General features: G+C 39.9%; 1 protein-coding gene across 1 annotated transcript in view; it reads right to left on the bottom strand.

Annotated features, from left to right (window-relative positions):
* Positions 1 to 14,883, bottom strand: part of TNR (tenascin R) — a 119,821-nt gene that overhangs the window by 29,286 nt on the left and 75,652 nt on the right. The window contains exons 9-12 of the mRNA XM_070746693.1: positions 8,413 to 8,676; positions 5,986 to 6,252; positions 2,304 to 2,423; positions 227 to 370 (exon numbers count right to left, since the gene is read on the bottom strand). Of these exons, the coding sequence (XP_070602794.1) occupies positions 227 to 370; positions 2,304 to 2,423; positions 5,986 to 6,252; positions 8,413 to 8,676 (795 nt within the window). The remainder of the gene's footprint in view (positions 1 to 226; positions 371 to 2,303; positions 2,424 to 5,985; positions 6,253 to 8,412; positions 8,677 to 14,883) is intronic.

Genomic DNA, 14,883 nt, shown 5'->3' with positions numbered 1-14,883 from the left:
AAAAATCCAAAATTTATTTCCCAGATTAACATGTCTCTCTTTACAAATTTAGTTTCCCCAAATTTGTTTCCATCAAAAGGCCTGGTTCCTGGCTCAGTGAAACTCAGTAGGATCAGTGGAAAACAGGGTCATCCTATAATTAGCTAATAATGCTTGCCCACCCCGAGTCATCCTTCCCCCAGTGTAAACTTGTTTCACTTCTAAATTTTGAAAGACAATTTCATACCTGTATACAGGGTATGCAAAAGTGGTTCACTTTCCTCTCTGCCCCTTATACTCTTTAGGCTGATTTCATATTCAGTTGAAGGCTGCAAGTAGTTGAGAGTATATTCAGTAATACCTTTTGCAACAAATATATTGTCAACTCGTCCTGTATGGATTGAGAAAATGACCTTATTATTTTTAGCTAATGTAGGTGTTCCAAAAACCACCTGATAAATACGAGGTTGTATCCAGGCAGAATTTACATTCATAGTTTGATGGAAAAACCTGAAAAACATCTCCCCTATGATGCATCTTTCTTTTCTGGATGCAAGTACAGGTAGCTCTTGACTTAAAAGTATGTGTTTAGCAAGCATTCTAAGTTACAATAACATTGAAAAAAGTGACTTACAACCAGTCCTAACAGTTACAACTGTTGCAGCATCCCCCAGGTCACATGAACAAAATTTGGATGCTTGGCAGTGAATTGACAACAGCTGGAATGTCCTGAGGTCATGTGATCGCCATTTGTGACCTTCCCAGCTGGCTTCCAACAAGCAGAGTCAAGGGGAAAATTGGATTTACTTAGCTGCTTGATTCGCTGTGATTCATCTGCTGAGATTCAACTAAGATCCATGGCAAAAAAAGATCTTAAAATCGGGTGCAATTCATTTAACAACTACCTTCCTTAGCTATGGAACTTTGGGCCTTAATCGTGGTCATAATTTGAGGACTACTTGTTAAACTTAATCTGGGGAAGTGGCCATAAAAAAAAATCTTCTAATCCATTTAGATTGGCAGTCATCTACAGAAAATATCTGGTATTGTTTCAATTCAGACTTCATGGACTTAATTAAAGTGTAATCCACAACAGTACACAATACATTCTTGGTGCTCTGCATTGCAGTGAAACATGGACATATTATCTGAAGAAGAGATTTCTCCATAATAATTTATCTCATGAGAAAATTTAGAGCTTCTTGAAATACAGTTTGAGAAGCAATCCAACATTACATTTACGATCTCTAATATTTTTGGGGTGGTTTATTCATGTTGTGCTTTAAGATTTTCTAAGCATGATAGTATTTCTTTTCTAACAATGTAGACAAGACCACATGTTCACTAGGTTCATATATTATGCAGAACAATATTGCAGTTTGTTTGGTTTGGTTAAAATATGTTAATTCATCCATTGTGGTTTGTAAGTTATGGTTTATAGCTTAGTGCATTATGCAAACTATGCTAATTAAGCCATGGTTAAGACAATGGTGGCTTATCACACTGTATGAACTCGTTTTATACTTGCTTGGAGAAACATATATAAAAACCTGTGAATTAGGTTGTGCTGAGAGATAACGAGTACTGAAAAGTACTTTGTATATTTCTATGGATAAGGATGGATGTGAACCTGCATCTCTCTGATCCTAGTTCAATACTTTAACTACTGTAATATATTCTATACAATTAATAGACATATATGCTCAACTCCAAGTTCTCTGTAAACCTATAATGCTATTTGTTCCCTATTTTTTAAATGTTCAGTTGCATTATGTAAACATGCTTCCATGTTTACAGCAGAATGTCAGAAGGCAAGGTAGGTGATTGAATTACATATGCAGTGAATTACTTCTGGAGAATGTGTACTTCAAGTAATTAGCACATGACTTTTCACGTAGAAGGTGCTTATTCAAGGTACTTGTCAAATGCAATGAAAGTCTCTTGCCAAAACATTTACCCTTATTTTATTTTGAGTGCCCATCTGTCTTTTAAAATTAAAATCTTTGGAAGTCTGGTAGTATCATTTTATGGAACTGCAATAAAGTAATATTTTAGCACATTAAGACTGTAGTGCTGGGAAAACAAAACTGGGAATAAACTGTATTCAATGAACTAAGGCTTAAGTCTGAGTATAACGGTGCATAAATGGGATGATGTTATTCTGCTTTCAAAGGAAAAATTGTTCATACAATCAGTAAGACTCTTAATAATGCTGGCTGAAAGTAGCTGATGAATAGGTTATCCTGCTATACAAATCCTTTTATATATATTGTATTGGGGCCCGTGAACTCCATTCACAAACTTTGGGGATGGCGAAGAATTACCTTGGGCAGATTTGTAGGAAATCTTATAGCGGTGAAAAGGTGCAGTTGGAGGTGCCCAATGGAGAGCCACAGATCCTGTAGTCACATTGACAATTGTCAAATTCTTCGGTGGATCAATCCCTATATGAAACAAGGGGCAACAGTTAAAAATTCCAAAATTCCCCTTCTAATGAGAATATAGTGAATATCTTTGGGTAACAATTATACAGTATATACATGATGCTGTATGCTAAATGCTGTCAAGCCCCCAACTCCTTCAATATATCATCCCTTTTTTGAAAAAAATATACTAGATGGATTGAAACTTTCCAAGAGAGACTAGGACTAATTCCAGGCTTAGGCAAAGTCGGCTTTATTTATTTTATTTATTTATTCAATTTTTATGCCGCCCTTCTCCTTAGACTCAGGGCGGCTTACAACATGTTAGCAATAGCACTTTTTAAAAACAGAGCTAGCATATTGCCCCCACAATCCGGGTCCTCATTTTACCCACCTCGGAAGGATGGAAGGCTGAGTCAACCTTGAGCTGGTGATGAGATTTGAACTGCTGACCTACAGATCTACAGTCAGCTTCAGTGGCCTGCAGTACATCACTCTACCTGCTGCGCCACCCCGGCTTTGACATAGAGGACCCAAATTTTAGGGGAGGGGAAAAAAAATCAAAAGGCATTAGATGTGCTTCATGAGCCAACACACTCAAGAATGAAAATGTCCAATAAAAGAAAATATATATATCCTAATCATAAGTGTAAAGCCCAAAACCTGAAGAAAAAAACGAAACAAGAGGCACTGGAATATGACTTTGCCTAGGGTATCAAACAGTGGTGGGATTCAAATTATTTTACGACCAGTTCTCTAGGCATGGCTTGTTGGGTGTAGCTTGGTGAGTGTGGCAAGGGAAGGATACTGCAAAATCTCCTTTTCCTCCCCACTCCAGGGGAAAGCTACTGCAAAATCCCTAATTTACTCCCAGTCAGCTGGGACTCAGGAGGCAGAGAATAGATAGGGGCGGGGAAGGTCAGTGGTGGCTTTTACCGGTTCTTCAAACTGCTCAAAATTTCCGCTATCAGTTCTCCGAACTACTCAAAATTTCCACTACTGGTTCTCCAGAATTGGTCAGAACCTGTTGAAACCCATCTCTGGCACCAAAATGTCTAGAACTACCCTATCTGCAAATACCTGGAAGCTGATATAGAGAATACAAGAGATGACCTTGATGGAAATGTGCAATAACCGTTATCCAGATAAGAGGCTGATTTTTTTAAAAAAACAAAAACCTGAGAAACCAAATAAAATTCAGAAATGCCTCAGGCACAGGCGGCCTTGGCTCTCTGGAGTATAAGAAAGGGGAGCATAATCAGACTTGTACAATTCTGAGCCAATCTCAATAAAAGGCAATCTTAGCATTCCTGTGGAAATAGTTTCTTGATCTGGTCTAAGAGCCCTAAAATTCTGAATTGGATCTTGAAGCAAAGTAGCAGCAGCACAACAACTGGAGCATCAGTATTATATGGTCTCATCTGCACCTCCAGTTAGGAACTGGTGAGGATGAGGTTTTGGACCAATCATAGCTTTCAAATCCTCTCCAAAGGCACCCCATTTGTTGCAATGATTTAACTGTGAGCTGATGAAGATGAGGTTACTGTAACCAGGGCCTCTTGGTTCTTAAAAAAATCCAAACCCAAACCACCATTAACTGCCATACCAGCTTAAGATCACAGGGCTTGTGAGAACCTCCAACCATGGGCATGCTAATTCAGGGAAGTGTGATTGAGAAGCAAGCAATTTCATTTTCATTTTTGAAAACTCTCTCTGTTCCTATTAAAGCAACCAATTTTGGACAGAAGTGTGGTGTGTTTGTTGTGTCAAGGTAATTAAGGAGAAATTGCATCAGTTTGCTTTCCAGAAGCCCACCTCTTCTATTTCCACTCATACTTTTAAGGAAACAAATAAAAATGTTAGTAATTTTATCAACCAAAGTTTGATAGTTTAATACTATATATATTTCAAATGATTTTCTGTGATACCAGTTATTTCTATAATCTAGCCAAGTGAAGGCAAAGTGTTATTCATGGCACTAGCAATGGAAATTTGCGAGAAAGCATGAAATAGGGATCCAGTTGTCCTTGTCACTACATAAAGTCCATGTTCTCTCTGCCTCAACTATTTTACTGCTCCTTATTCCAATCTGAAGTTATGGCCAGATTGTGTTGTAGCTACTTGTTTCCAGCTGCAAACCAAAATACAGCTGATAGTAAGAATGAAGCAAGGGTTCTCAAACATCAGAGAACTATAGAGATTGTTTTCTAAATTAAAATTTGGAAGCTCTCTTTATTCTTACCTCCTAAAGAATAATTTTGGATTCTGCAGAATACAGTAATACTGATTATAGCCGCCCTGAGTCCTTCAAGATAGGGCATCATAGAAGTCAAATAAATAGATAAATTTCATTGATAGGAGCCCCCAACTCTAGCATTATGTATTAGTTTCTGTTACAGTCATTGCCCCTCATCAAAAAATGATAAATCCTGAACTAGACTTGCACCAAGATTGGGCTGGCAGATGCTTTTGTGAAATGTTATTGGCTGTGGGTTCCTGTATGGCTTACCAGAATTGTTAATAATATAAATGTATTTCTTGGAACAGACTAGCTTTCCAAAAGTTTAGGATTTACAGTACTTAGATAAATAAATTGAGATGGAACATTGATTTTTGGTTAATCCATACTCCACTTCGCAGATCAAAAATTCAGTTTACATCATGTTATCATTTTCATAACAATCATTTTATGGCCTTATATATTATTCTTAGACTAGAAATAACATGTATTATACTGAAACATTCTGTTTCAAATGTGATTTAAAGCAGAGGTCTCCAACCTCGACAACTTTAAGACTTATGGACTTCAACTCTCAGAGTTCCTCAGCCAGCTTTGCTTTCAAAGCTTTAAAAGCAAACAGCCCTTTAAAACAGTCACATCTCCCCCTCCCCCTCCCCACATTTTGGGGCATTATTGAAAACAAATGGAGCTATTTAAAGGGACTGAAATAGTAATGCAAATGTATCCCAATGTGACCTTCAAGCAATATTGAAGAATGAAGCATACAGTTATGTTTTCAGATATTTCAGAAAACTGGACAGCTTATATTAAATAGGCAATGTAAGCTAGTCTACCCTGAGCTAAATGTGATTTTAATATCCCAAAAGAGTTTAGTTTAAATGGCAGAGCATTCTCTCATTTCAAAGATTGCCTTTAACACGTACTTATATATTTATTAGATTTATAAAGCTGCCCAACTCAAACAAGGTGACTTGGGCAAAATAAACAGAAAAACAAACAATAAATCAGGACCACCACTCCCAAAATAAAGCTATAAAGCAAACAGAATATAAATATAAAATACAAAATATCAAGTGGCAACCAAGCACAGTAATAAAAACACCCAAAAGGTGAGTCCACTCAATTGGTCCCAAACAATTGGTGGAAAGGTTAGATCTTAACAGTTGCCCTGAAGGCGAGCATAATTTTGGGGGTGCTGGTGTATAAGGGTGTGTAGAGATATACTTACAAGGGCAACTACTCAAGAGTAATTCTTCCTAAAGGACCTTGTAATAAACTCTCTTGTAGAAGAGATTCAAAAACAGGCATCGCACCAGAATAGAGAACCCTCTGCTTTTTTACCTGTTGTGACTGAACCAACTATTGGCTCAGAGCTGACAAGGCCATGTACAGCCACCAAGGACATGCTATACTCTGTAGATGGTTGTAGATTTGACAAAGCAGCATGTCTCTTTGTAGGGTCCAGCATCACTTCCTTGGTTTCCTTCTTATCTTTGGGGCTGTAGGTCAGTATCAGCCTGTCTGCTGGAGGTGAGGGATCATTCCAAGTGATGTTCACACTGGAGGAAGTTACATGAGAAAAGTGAAGTTGTGTGATTGGTCGGAATCCTAAAAATAAGAGCAGAGAACAGACCTGTAAATGTGAAAATGGCAGGCTGGAGTTTATTCAGCCCCAGGATGTGAAAGGTAATGATAAATTTAGATGTGTTAATCAAATAATCAGAAGTAGTTTTCATTAACATAAAAATAAGGTATGGCTAAAACCTCAAGGAATAACCATACCATAAACCTTGAATGTGCTTATGTGAAATTATGTGGGAAAAATAAGTGTGTGTGTGTGTGTGTGTGTGTGTGTGTACATTGGCATTCAGATGCCCAGGGCATGAGAGAAATCATCTAAATAGTAGAGGGCTTTGTCTAAGACAGGGCTCCCCAAACTTTTGGACCTCAGGGACCACCAAATTCATAATTTTAAATCTGGCAGACCACTAATATGAATTTTTTTAAAAAGATAAATACATTTTAAAAATAATGATAAGAGAGCTTCCATTTTATTAATATGAAATACAGTACACCTATTTAATATAACAAAATTATAAATGCTTATTTAATCATAACAAAATCTTTAAAGATTGTTTAATTGCAACACAATTATTAAAGTTAGTGTAATTATTACAAAATAATGGAAGCTTATTTGATGGTGGCTTGCTGATGTTATTGGAAAAGTCAATCCCATATTCCAGAGCTGTAGCTATAGTCCTTTCTCTCCCTCCACCCTGCTTCCCTCCCTTTCCTTTCCTTTCCTTTCCTCTTCCTCCTTTCATTTCCTTCACTTTCCTTCTCTTTCCTTTCTTCTTTCCTCCCCTCTTTTCCTTTTCCTGCACCCAGTGGAGGAGCTGCTCCAGGATGACCAAAGGGCCAGTCCTGTCACTACCACAGCTCTGGAATATGGGACCAGTCTGTGGTGAGGCTGGAAATTTCCACCATAAATGGTTGCACATACAATGTGCAACTTTTCAGATGGTGTAATGTGCAAAAAGAAGTGCAGCCAATATCTGCAATGGATAGCAAACTCCAGCTCCTCCCTAGGCAGGATAGAATTTATTGTTCCGAGACCCAAGCAACGGAAGACAAGGGCTGCTTGCACCACTGTCTGGCACAAATATATCAAGGGGGAATGCTGATGCTACACAAATGAGAATCCAGCAGGCATTTCTCTTGGGCCTCCCACCCTGAGGCCTCACAGAAGGGGAGATGTAGGCCCAAAAGGTGGCTGAACCTCCCCACTCCAGCCATTCAGCTGAGTGCAGCAAGATCTTGGTCTTACTTTCCTGGTCTTCTAGTCCAACCCCCTGCTTAGGCAGGAAACCCTACACTACGTCAGACAGATGTTTATCCAACACCTCCTTAAAAACTTCCAGTGTTGGGGCATTCACAACTTCTGGAGGCAAGCTGATCCACTGATCAACCGTTCTGTCAGAAAATTTCTCCTTAGTTCTAAATTTTCTCCTCGTTTAATTTCCACTCATTGCTTCTTCTCCTACCTCAGGTGCTTTCTAGAATAGGTTGACTCCTTCTTCTTTGTGGCAACCCCTGAGATACTGGAACACTGCTATCATGTCTCCCCTGGTCCTTCTTTTCATTAAACTAGCCATGCCCAGTTCCTGCAACCATTCTTCATATGTTTTAGCCTCCAGTCTCCTAATCATCTTTGTTGCTCTTCTCTGCATGTTTTCTAGAGTCCAATATCTTTTTTGCATCATGGTGACCAAAACTAAATGCATTTTTCCAAGTGTGGCCTTACCAAGGCCTTATAAAGTGCTATTGACACTTCACGTGATCTTGATTCTATCCCTCTGTTAATGCAGCCTAGAACTCTGTTGGCTTTTTTGGCAGCTGCTGCACACTGCTGGCTCATATTTAAATGGTTGTCCACTTTTGTTTGCCTAAATGTAGAACCTTACTTTTAATGATGTTTGGTGTTGTTGGATGTTGGGTGTTGCAGCCTCATGTTCCTGTGTGCAGGCTGGATTAATTGCTGTTAGCCATATCCAGCCCAGGGACCAATACTTCTTCACGGACCACCAAAATTTTCTCATGGCCCAGCAGTGGTCTGTAGACCACTGTTTAGTGTCCTAGGGTCTAAGACAAATCACCTACACCAACCAAATGTGACATGGAATGCTTAGACGGTCATAAAATAGCAATGGAAAACCTTTGAGATTACCCTCAGTACCTGATTAATGTAATCTGATAGTTCTTTAGTACCTGTGAAGGCATCCACGGTGCTTTCTAAGCTTTGCTGCCGGCCCCTTTCAGCAATGACCGAGATGGTGTATTCCGTTCCAGGTTCTAAGTCTGTGAGTGTAAGCTCAGATTTATCTTTAGGGACAGTGACCTCTGATGCCATTCCTGAAGCTTGCATGAAGATGACCCGGTAATGATCAATGGGACCCTTGACTTTGGTCCAGGACACAGAGATGGATGTTTCTGTGGAAGCTGTCACAATCAGGTCATGAGGGCTGTCCAACTCTATGGCGGCAGCAGGATATGTAAAAAGACAGGAAGTAACAAGGGCATGAAGTGCATTTACCTGCAGGATAAGAATTAACTTAAATTTTGAGTTTTATGCTGAATGTTATTGTGTTTTCATGTCTGTAACATTTATCTAAATGTTAATTTTAACCGCTCTGAGCTATTTGAAGAACACAGCTGGAATGTGAAATGATAAATGGTCAGATACTTTAGAACAACACTAAAAAGTCTGTCATGATGACATTTCGTAAGAACATTTCCACTGAAAATCTATTTAAATTTGAATTTTCTTGAGCAGTAGGATAAGTATGTCAGACTCTATAAATTTTGTATTCAGAAAACACAGTTGAGACCCTCCATAGTAGCCATTAGCTGTCATTCAATACTTCTGGCTTAAAAAGATCAACACCTACACTTCTTTCCTACTCCCAAAGTTGGTCCTCAGCAATTTGTGACCACAACCAGTGACATTTTTCCCTTGCAGCTATAAATAATAAAATATTAAATTGCTATCAGCCAGCTGACCTTTAATTGTCTCTCAGATCTATGTAAAAGGGTGAGTTTGCACAGCATACTAGAAAAAAAATCACATATGCACAACAAATAAAAAGTGATTTTCTTCCATCTTTGAGAAGAAAAAGATCCTACGTCTGATGGTGAGTATCTTGCTCTTCTTACAGAATGCACTGATGGACACTTCCAGCTTCCGTGCTGACCTGTCCCCTCCTATCTAGCATTATTTCCTGGTAGCTAAACAAATCACTTAACAATTGTCCTGAATGTATGATGCGGTTAGGATGAATGTATTCTTTTTCTTACCTCTCTGATAAATGGAGAAGGATAATTGCCAGTGGCTTTGTTACAAATGCTCATTTTCTCTTTGTCCTGCTTTGTCCTGCAACATTTCTCACCTTCAAAACTTCCCAAACTGGGACAGTTTGTCTTTTTATTCAGTGGGATTGGAGGGTACAGGGCAACCCCCACCCCACACCCATCCACAAATATCCTATAGTGTAGTGAAAAAGGGAGAGGAAAGGTGGAAACATTATGTAAGGATCCCTGCCAGTCTATGAAGAAGGGAAGGAGCTGATGCAACTTGGCTCTAATGCCATGGCCCTACTTCCCTTCTACATATGACTTCCTTGTTGAAAGCTTTCCATGGATAAAGGGACTGATGGCTGTGGTAGTGGGTGGTAGGCTTTAACTCTATGGCTCCAGCCTCCACTGTACTATATATGAACCCTCCTGCCATGAACCCTTTCAGGTAGACATGAAGGAGCAGTCTTGCTAAGGGCTAGTTAAAGCCCACCCAACTCTGAAGACTTTTTCTCCCTGTAGGTCTTCATGGGAAGTCGTCTGCCAAAATAACAGGGAAAATAGAACTCCTTGGATGAGCTACAGCCCATCTCAGAAGCAGGCTGCCTATGAGATTGTGCCTGTGATGTAAGGACATGACCTCAGTAAACATAAGTGAGGTGCCTTTGAGTTGCAGACTGTTATGTAATGCAAATGAAAACTTCATTGACTGCTTGGTTTTTTAAAACCAATTTATGGGATCTTATAGTAGTTTATAGACATAAACAAAATAAATCAATAAAACCTTTGTTATTATATGTGCTTTTGCAGAATAGTAATTTGGCTGCAATTTACTAGCTCTGTTGTAGGACATTTATTTATTAGATTTGTATGCTGCCCCTTTCCGTAGACATGCTCATGCACTTCCCAAGGTTGGAGGATGGGTTGGCTTTGCACCCGGATCAAAAGATGAACGACATCCTCAGTGGCATAGTGGTTAGAGTGCAGTTCTGCAAGCTACTCCAGCTGATTACCAGTTGACAGCAGTTTGGCAGATCGAATCTCAGTAGGCTCAAGGTTGACTCAGCATTCCATTCTTCCAAGGTTGGTAAAATGGGGAGCCAGATTGTTGGGGGCAATATGCTGACTTTCTGTAGACTGCTTAGAGAGGGCTGTAAAGCACTGTGAAGTGGGATATAAATCTAAATACTATGCTATCCTATCCCATCTTCCCCAGAGCCTCTCATAAATAGGCATGGTAACCAGAGAAGGCAAAAATCTAACTGCCTGCATGGAACATCAGCTGCCCCCCTCATCAAAATGGTACCTATTTATCTGTAGAACATGCTTTTGAACTATTAGGTAAACAGAACCTGATACGAGTGATTGGAGCTCATCCTGCCACACAGTGCTAGAACTCAAACCGCTGCCACAGAGACCATCTCCAGCATCATTAAGACATTGAGCCACTGCACCTCCATAAAACCAATGATAGAAAGACCCATATCCCTTTAAGTCAGATTTGACTCTTGGACAAATAAGTGCAATTTCCTTGACAACATTTTTGGAAATGATTTGCCACTGCTTCTTCTTAGGGTAAAGAGGCACCCAAAGTCCTCCATCTGGCTTGATGATTAAGGCAGGTCTAGAACACAGAGTTTCCCAGTTTCTAGCCCAGTGTCTTATCATTGTCCCAACTTGGCTCTATATTAATTTAAAATACAGTAATTATGCATGTGACACCAACAGAGAGGCACTAATGGGCCAAAAGACATTGACAGGTTGTGAATATTAAATCTAAATAAGAAAGGGCCAGGGGTGGGCTCCAGCTGGAAAGCTAAATTGGGATTGTCGCCACGGTTCGTGAGTGCTTGCGGGCCCAACACAATTTTGCTTCTGCACCTATGGAGATAGCAAAATCGCGAATGGAGCCACAGGTGCGCCCATGTTTCGGCATGCACGGAAGCAAAAAACCCTCACTGAAACATGGGCGCACCTGCAGCTTTGTGCACAATTTTGCTATCTCTACAGGTGCAGAAGCAAAATTGCGTTGGGCCCGCAAGCACTCATGATCCGTGGCAGCGAGCCCAATTTAGCATTCCAGCTGGAGCCCACCTCTGGCCCTTTCTTATTTAGATTTAATATTCACAACCTGTCAATGTCTTTTGGACGATTAGTTGGAGGTGGCGAGCCCAATTTAGCGTTCCGGCTAGCAGCCCACCCCTGGCAAGGGTAATTCTAATGTTTCACTTGATGCCAAAATGTAAGTAATACCATTGCCACCTCAGCCTCTGGGAAGGAACATTTGCAAAATTGGAGGAACAGAGAAAATCCTTCTTTGAATACTAGCTGAAAATGATTTACTCAATACAGGCTTGAGGTTCAAATGGTGTGACCTGAGTTTGCTGCCTCACTGGTCAATCAATCAATTTCCCTTCTCCCTAATCTGAAACTTCACTCTTAAAAGCACAGGTCCCTAAAATACAGATTGGCAACTGTAATGATACAAGCACAAAAAGCAACCAGCCAAATTTAATATGGAAAAGAAGTAGAATTGAGTAACATTGATAGAGCAGTTTGATCTAAAAATCAATATTTTGAGATTCTAAGGCAGACTATGATATTTGCCACACTAATCACTATATAAATATCAAATAAAGGCAAAAGCTGTTTGCATTGAATTTCCAGCTGTAAATACTTTCCCGTGTGTAAAATGTCATCTTGCTCTTGGGTGTATAAAAATAGAACATCTTTCACTCTGTTCTTCCCAGTATACGCAGAAATGGAGGCTAAACCAGATTTTTCTGCATCTGTAGCATTTTATTATGTACATCTGCTATTAATTCAAAGACATAAACAGTTTTTAAAAGCATAAATATGAATGAAATAAGCTCTGCATTATTCCTCTTTAAACCCTTCAATTTCTTGTTCCCATTTGTATTAATTCTTATATATTTTATTTTTGCTTATTTTTAATTACGAGAAGAATCTGGGAGTAGGCACGTTGCTATTTTCACATACAGTGGTACCTCGAGATACGAGTTTAATTCGTTCCGGACCTGGGCTCTTAAGTCGAGCAGCTCTTATCTCGAACGACTTTTCCCCATAGGAATTAATGTAAATAATTTTAATTGGTTCCAGCCCTCAAAAAACTCACAAAGTTAGTCTAAATTATGCAGAAAGACATGTTTTTAATGAAGAAATGTACATGTACATATAAATGAATAATGAAGTTTCTTTCACTTAACTTGTAAACTTTCTTAAACTTTTAAATTTACATATGTTCAACTTCTCTGCCACCCAATCCTGTAGGACAGAGGTCCCCAACCCTTTTTGCACCAGGGACCGGCTTTAAGCGATCAAGAGAGGAATGGGTGAATGAATGGACGGAGGGTGGGAAGGAAGGAAGGAAAGAGGGAAGGGACAGGAACAGAGGAAGGAATCAAGGAAACTTATGAAAGGGGAGAGTAAGAGAGGAATGAGTGAAGGGAGGGAAGGAGGGAAGAAGGTGGGAAGGAGAAAGAAAAGAAGAAATAGAGGAATGGAAGGTAAAAGAGAGAAAGAAAAAGAGAAAGAAAGAAAGAAAGCAAGAAAGAAAGAAAGAAAGGGGGAAGGGACAGGAACAGAGGAAGGAAGCAAGGAAACTTATGAAATGGGAGAGTAAGAGAGGAATGAGTGAAGGGAGGGAGGGAAGAAGGTGGGAAGGAGAAAGAAAAGAAGAAATAGAGGAAGGGAAGGTAAAAGAGAGAAAGAAAAAGAGCAAGAAAGAAAGAAAGAAAGAAAGAAAGAAAGAAAGAAAGAAAGGGGGAAGGGACAGGAACAGAGGAAGGAAGCAAGGAAACTTATGAAAGGGGAGAGTAAGAGAGGAATGAGTGAAGGGAGGGAGGGAGGGAAGAAGGTGGGAAGGAGAAAGAAAAGAAGAAATAGAAGGGAAGGTAAAAGAGAGAAAGAAAAAGAGCAAGAAAGAAAGCTGCAAGCACCCCCCCGAGCCCCCCAGGCCGGCTGCAACCTTTTAAAACACGCGCGCCGCTTCGCAGCTGTCTCCTGAAGCCGAACGCGGAAGTTAGCGTTTGGCTTCAGGAGACAGCTCCTTGGCGCTTGTATCTCGAATTTGGGCTTGTAAGTAGAACAAAAATATCTCTCCCCTCCCAGCTCTTATCTCGAGTTGCTCTTAAGTAGAGCAGCTCTTATGTCGGGGTTCCACTGTATTCAAAAGTACACGACTCAACATGGGAGATTGAAAGTTGCAAACATTTGGTTCTGTGTTAAAGGCAGTTTCCTTTGCTGAACTGATTATGTGTAATCAGCCATATTATTTTCTTGAAGCTAAATGACTATTGTTTAATGCTGCCTTTTTTCTAGCATATTTTCTCCCAGTTGTCTGATCTATGGTCCTGCTTAGGTTAAGTATCGTGAGTCTTCTACTTTTAAAGACAAATCTCATGAAATCCACAGTGAATAGATAGTAATCTGAATACAGTTTTACCTGAAAGCTTCTGAGCTTTATAAAAATTCAGTGAAGATGTGGCAAACTCTCAAGAACATGGGTATCACTTTCCACCCCCAGAAAAAGATGGTGGGGGTGGGGGGAAGGGATAGAGGGAGATTTTCCACATATTTCTTTGTTTTCTTTATATTGCACATTCTGGATTTGTGCGTATATGCTCTAGAAATATCAATTTATCAAAATCTCACTTATCTACCAAACATAGAAGTTGGTATAGGATTAGTGTTGGGCAAATCGAACCTGCAAAGTTCGGGTTCGTACTGAACTTTGCAGTGTTTGGCATGCCGAACCCAAACCTGAACTTTTTAAAAAGTTCAGGTAAAGTTTGGGTTTGGCATTCAGCCAAACACCATGAAATGCTGCTGTCCAGGAGGAGAGTGGGGAATCCCATCGTGGGATTCCCCATCTCCTTTTGCTTCCAGCGCCGCTGTGGCATTGTTTTCTGTAAAAATAAAAGGAAGCAAAAGGAGGTGGGGAATTCCCCACCTCCTTTTTTATTTTTACAGAAAAGGATGCCACAGCGGCTGTTCGGGTTTGGATCCGGGTAAAGTTCAGGTAAAGTTTGGGTTCGGGTAAAGTTTGGGTCCGGGTTCGGCGAACTCACCCGAACTTTGTTGGGTTCGCCCAACGCTGTATAGGATTATTGTAAGCAAATGTGTGACAATCAAGTGGTGCTGGTTCTATGACAGAGACTGACCCTTATTTGGGTGCCTCGTTTATATAGCTAAGTATACTCCTGTCCTCTTGTCCTGCTACCTCAATCAAAGAAAGCATGAAGTCCTGCTTGTGATAAAGGACAGCAGAATGACTTGCCCCATTATCTTGACCTTGATGATCCAACAGTGTAGCATTACAGAATGAGTTGACTTGGAAGTCATTACATTTTGTGGGTTTTCATTTTT

Source organism: Erythrolamprus reginae, chromosome 3, assembly GCF_031021105.1.
Source record: "Erythrolamprus reginae isolate rEryReg1 chromosome 3, rEryReg1.hap1, whole genome shotgun sequence".
NCBI lineage: Eukaryota > Metazoa > Chordata > Lepidosauria > Squamata > Dipsadidae > Erythrolamprus > Erythrolamprus reginae.
Note: the sequence above shows the minus strand (reverse complement) of the source record. Positions and strands in the feature narration are given on the sequence as shown.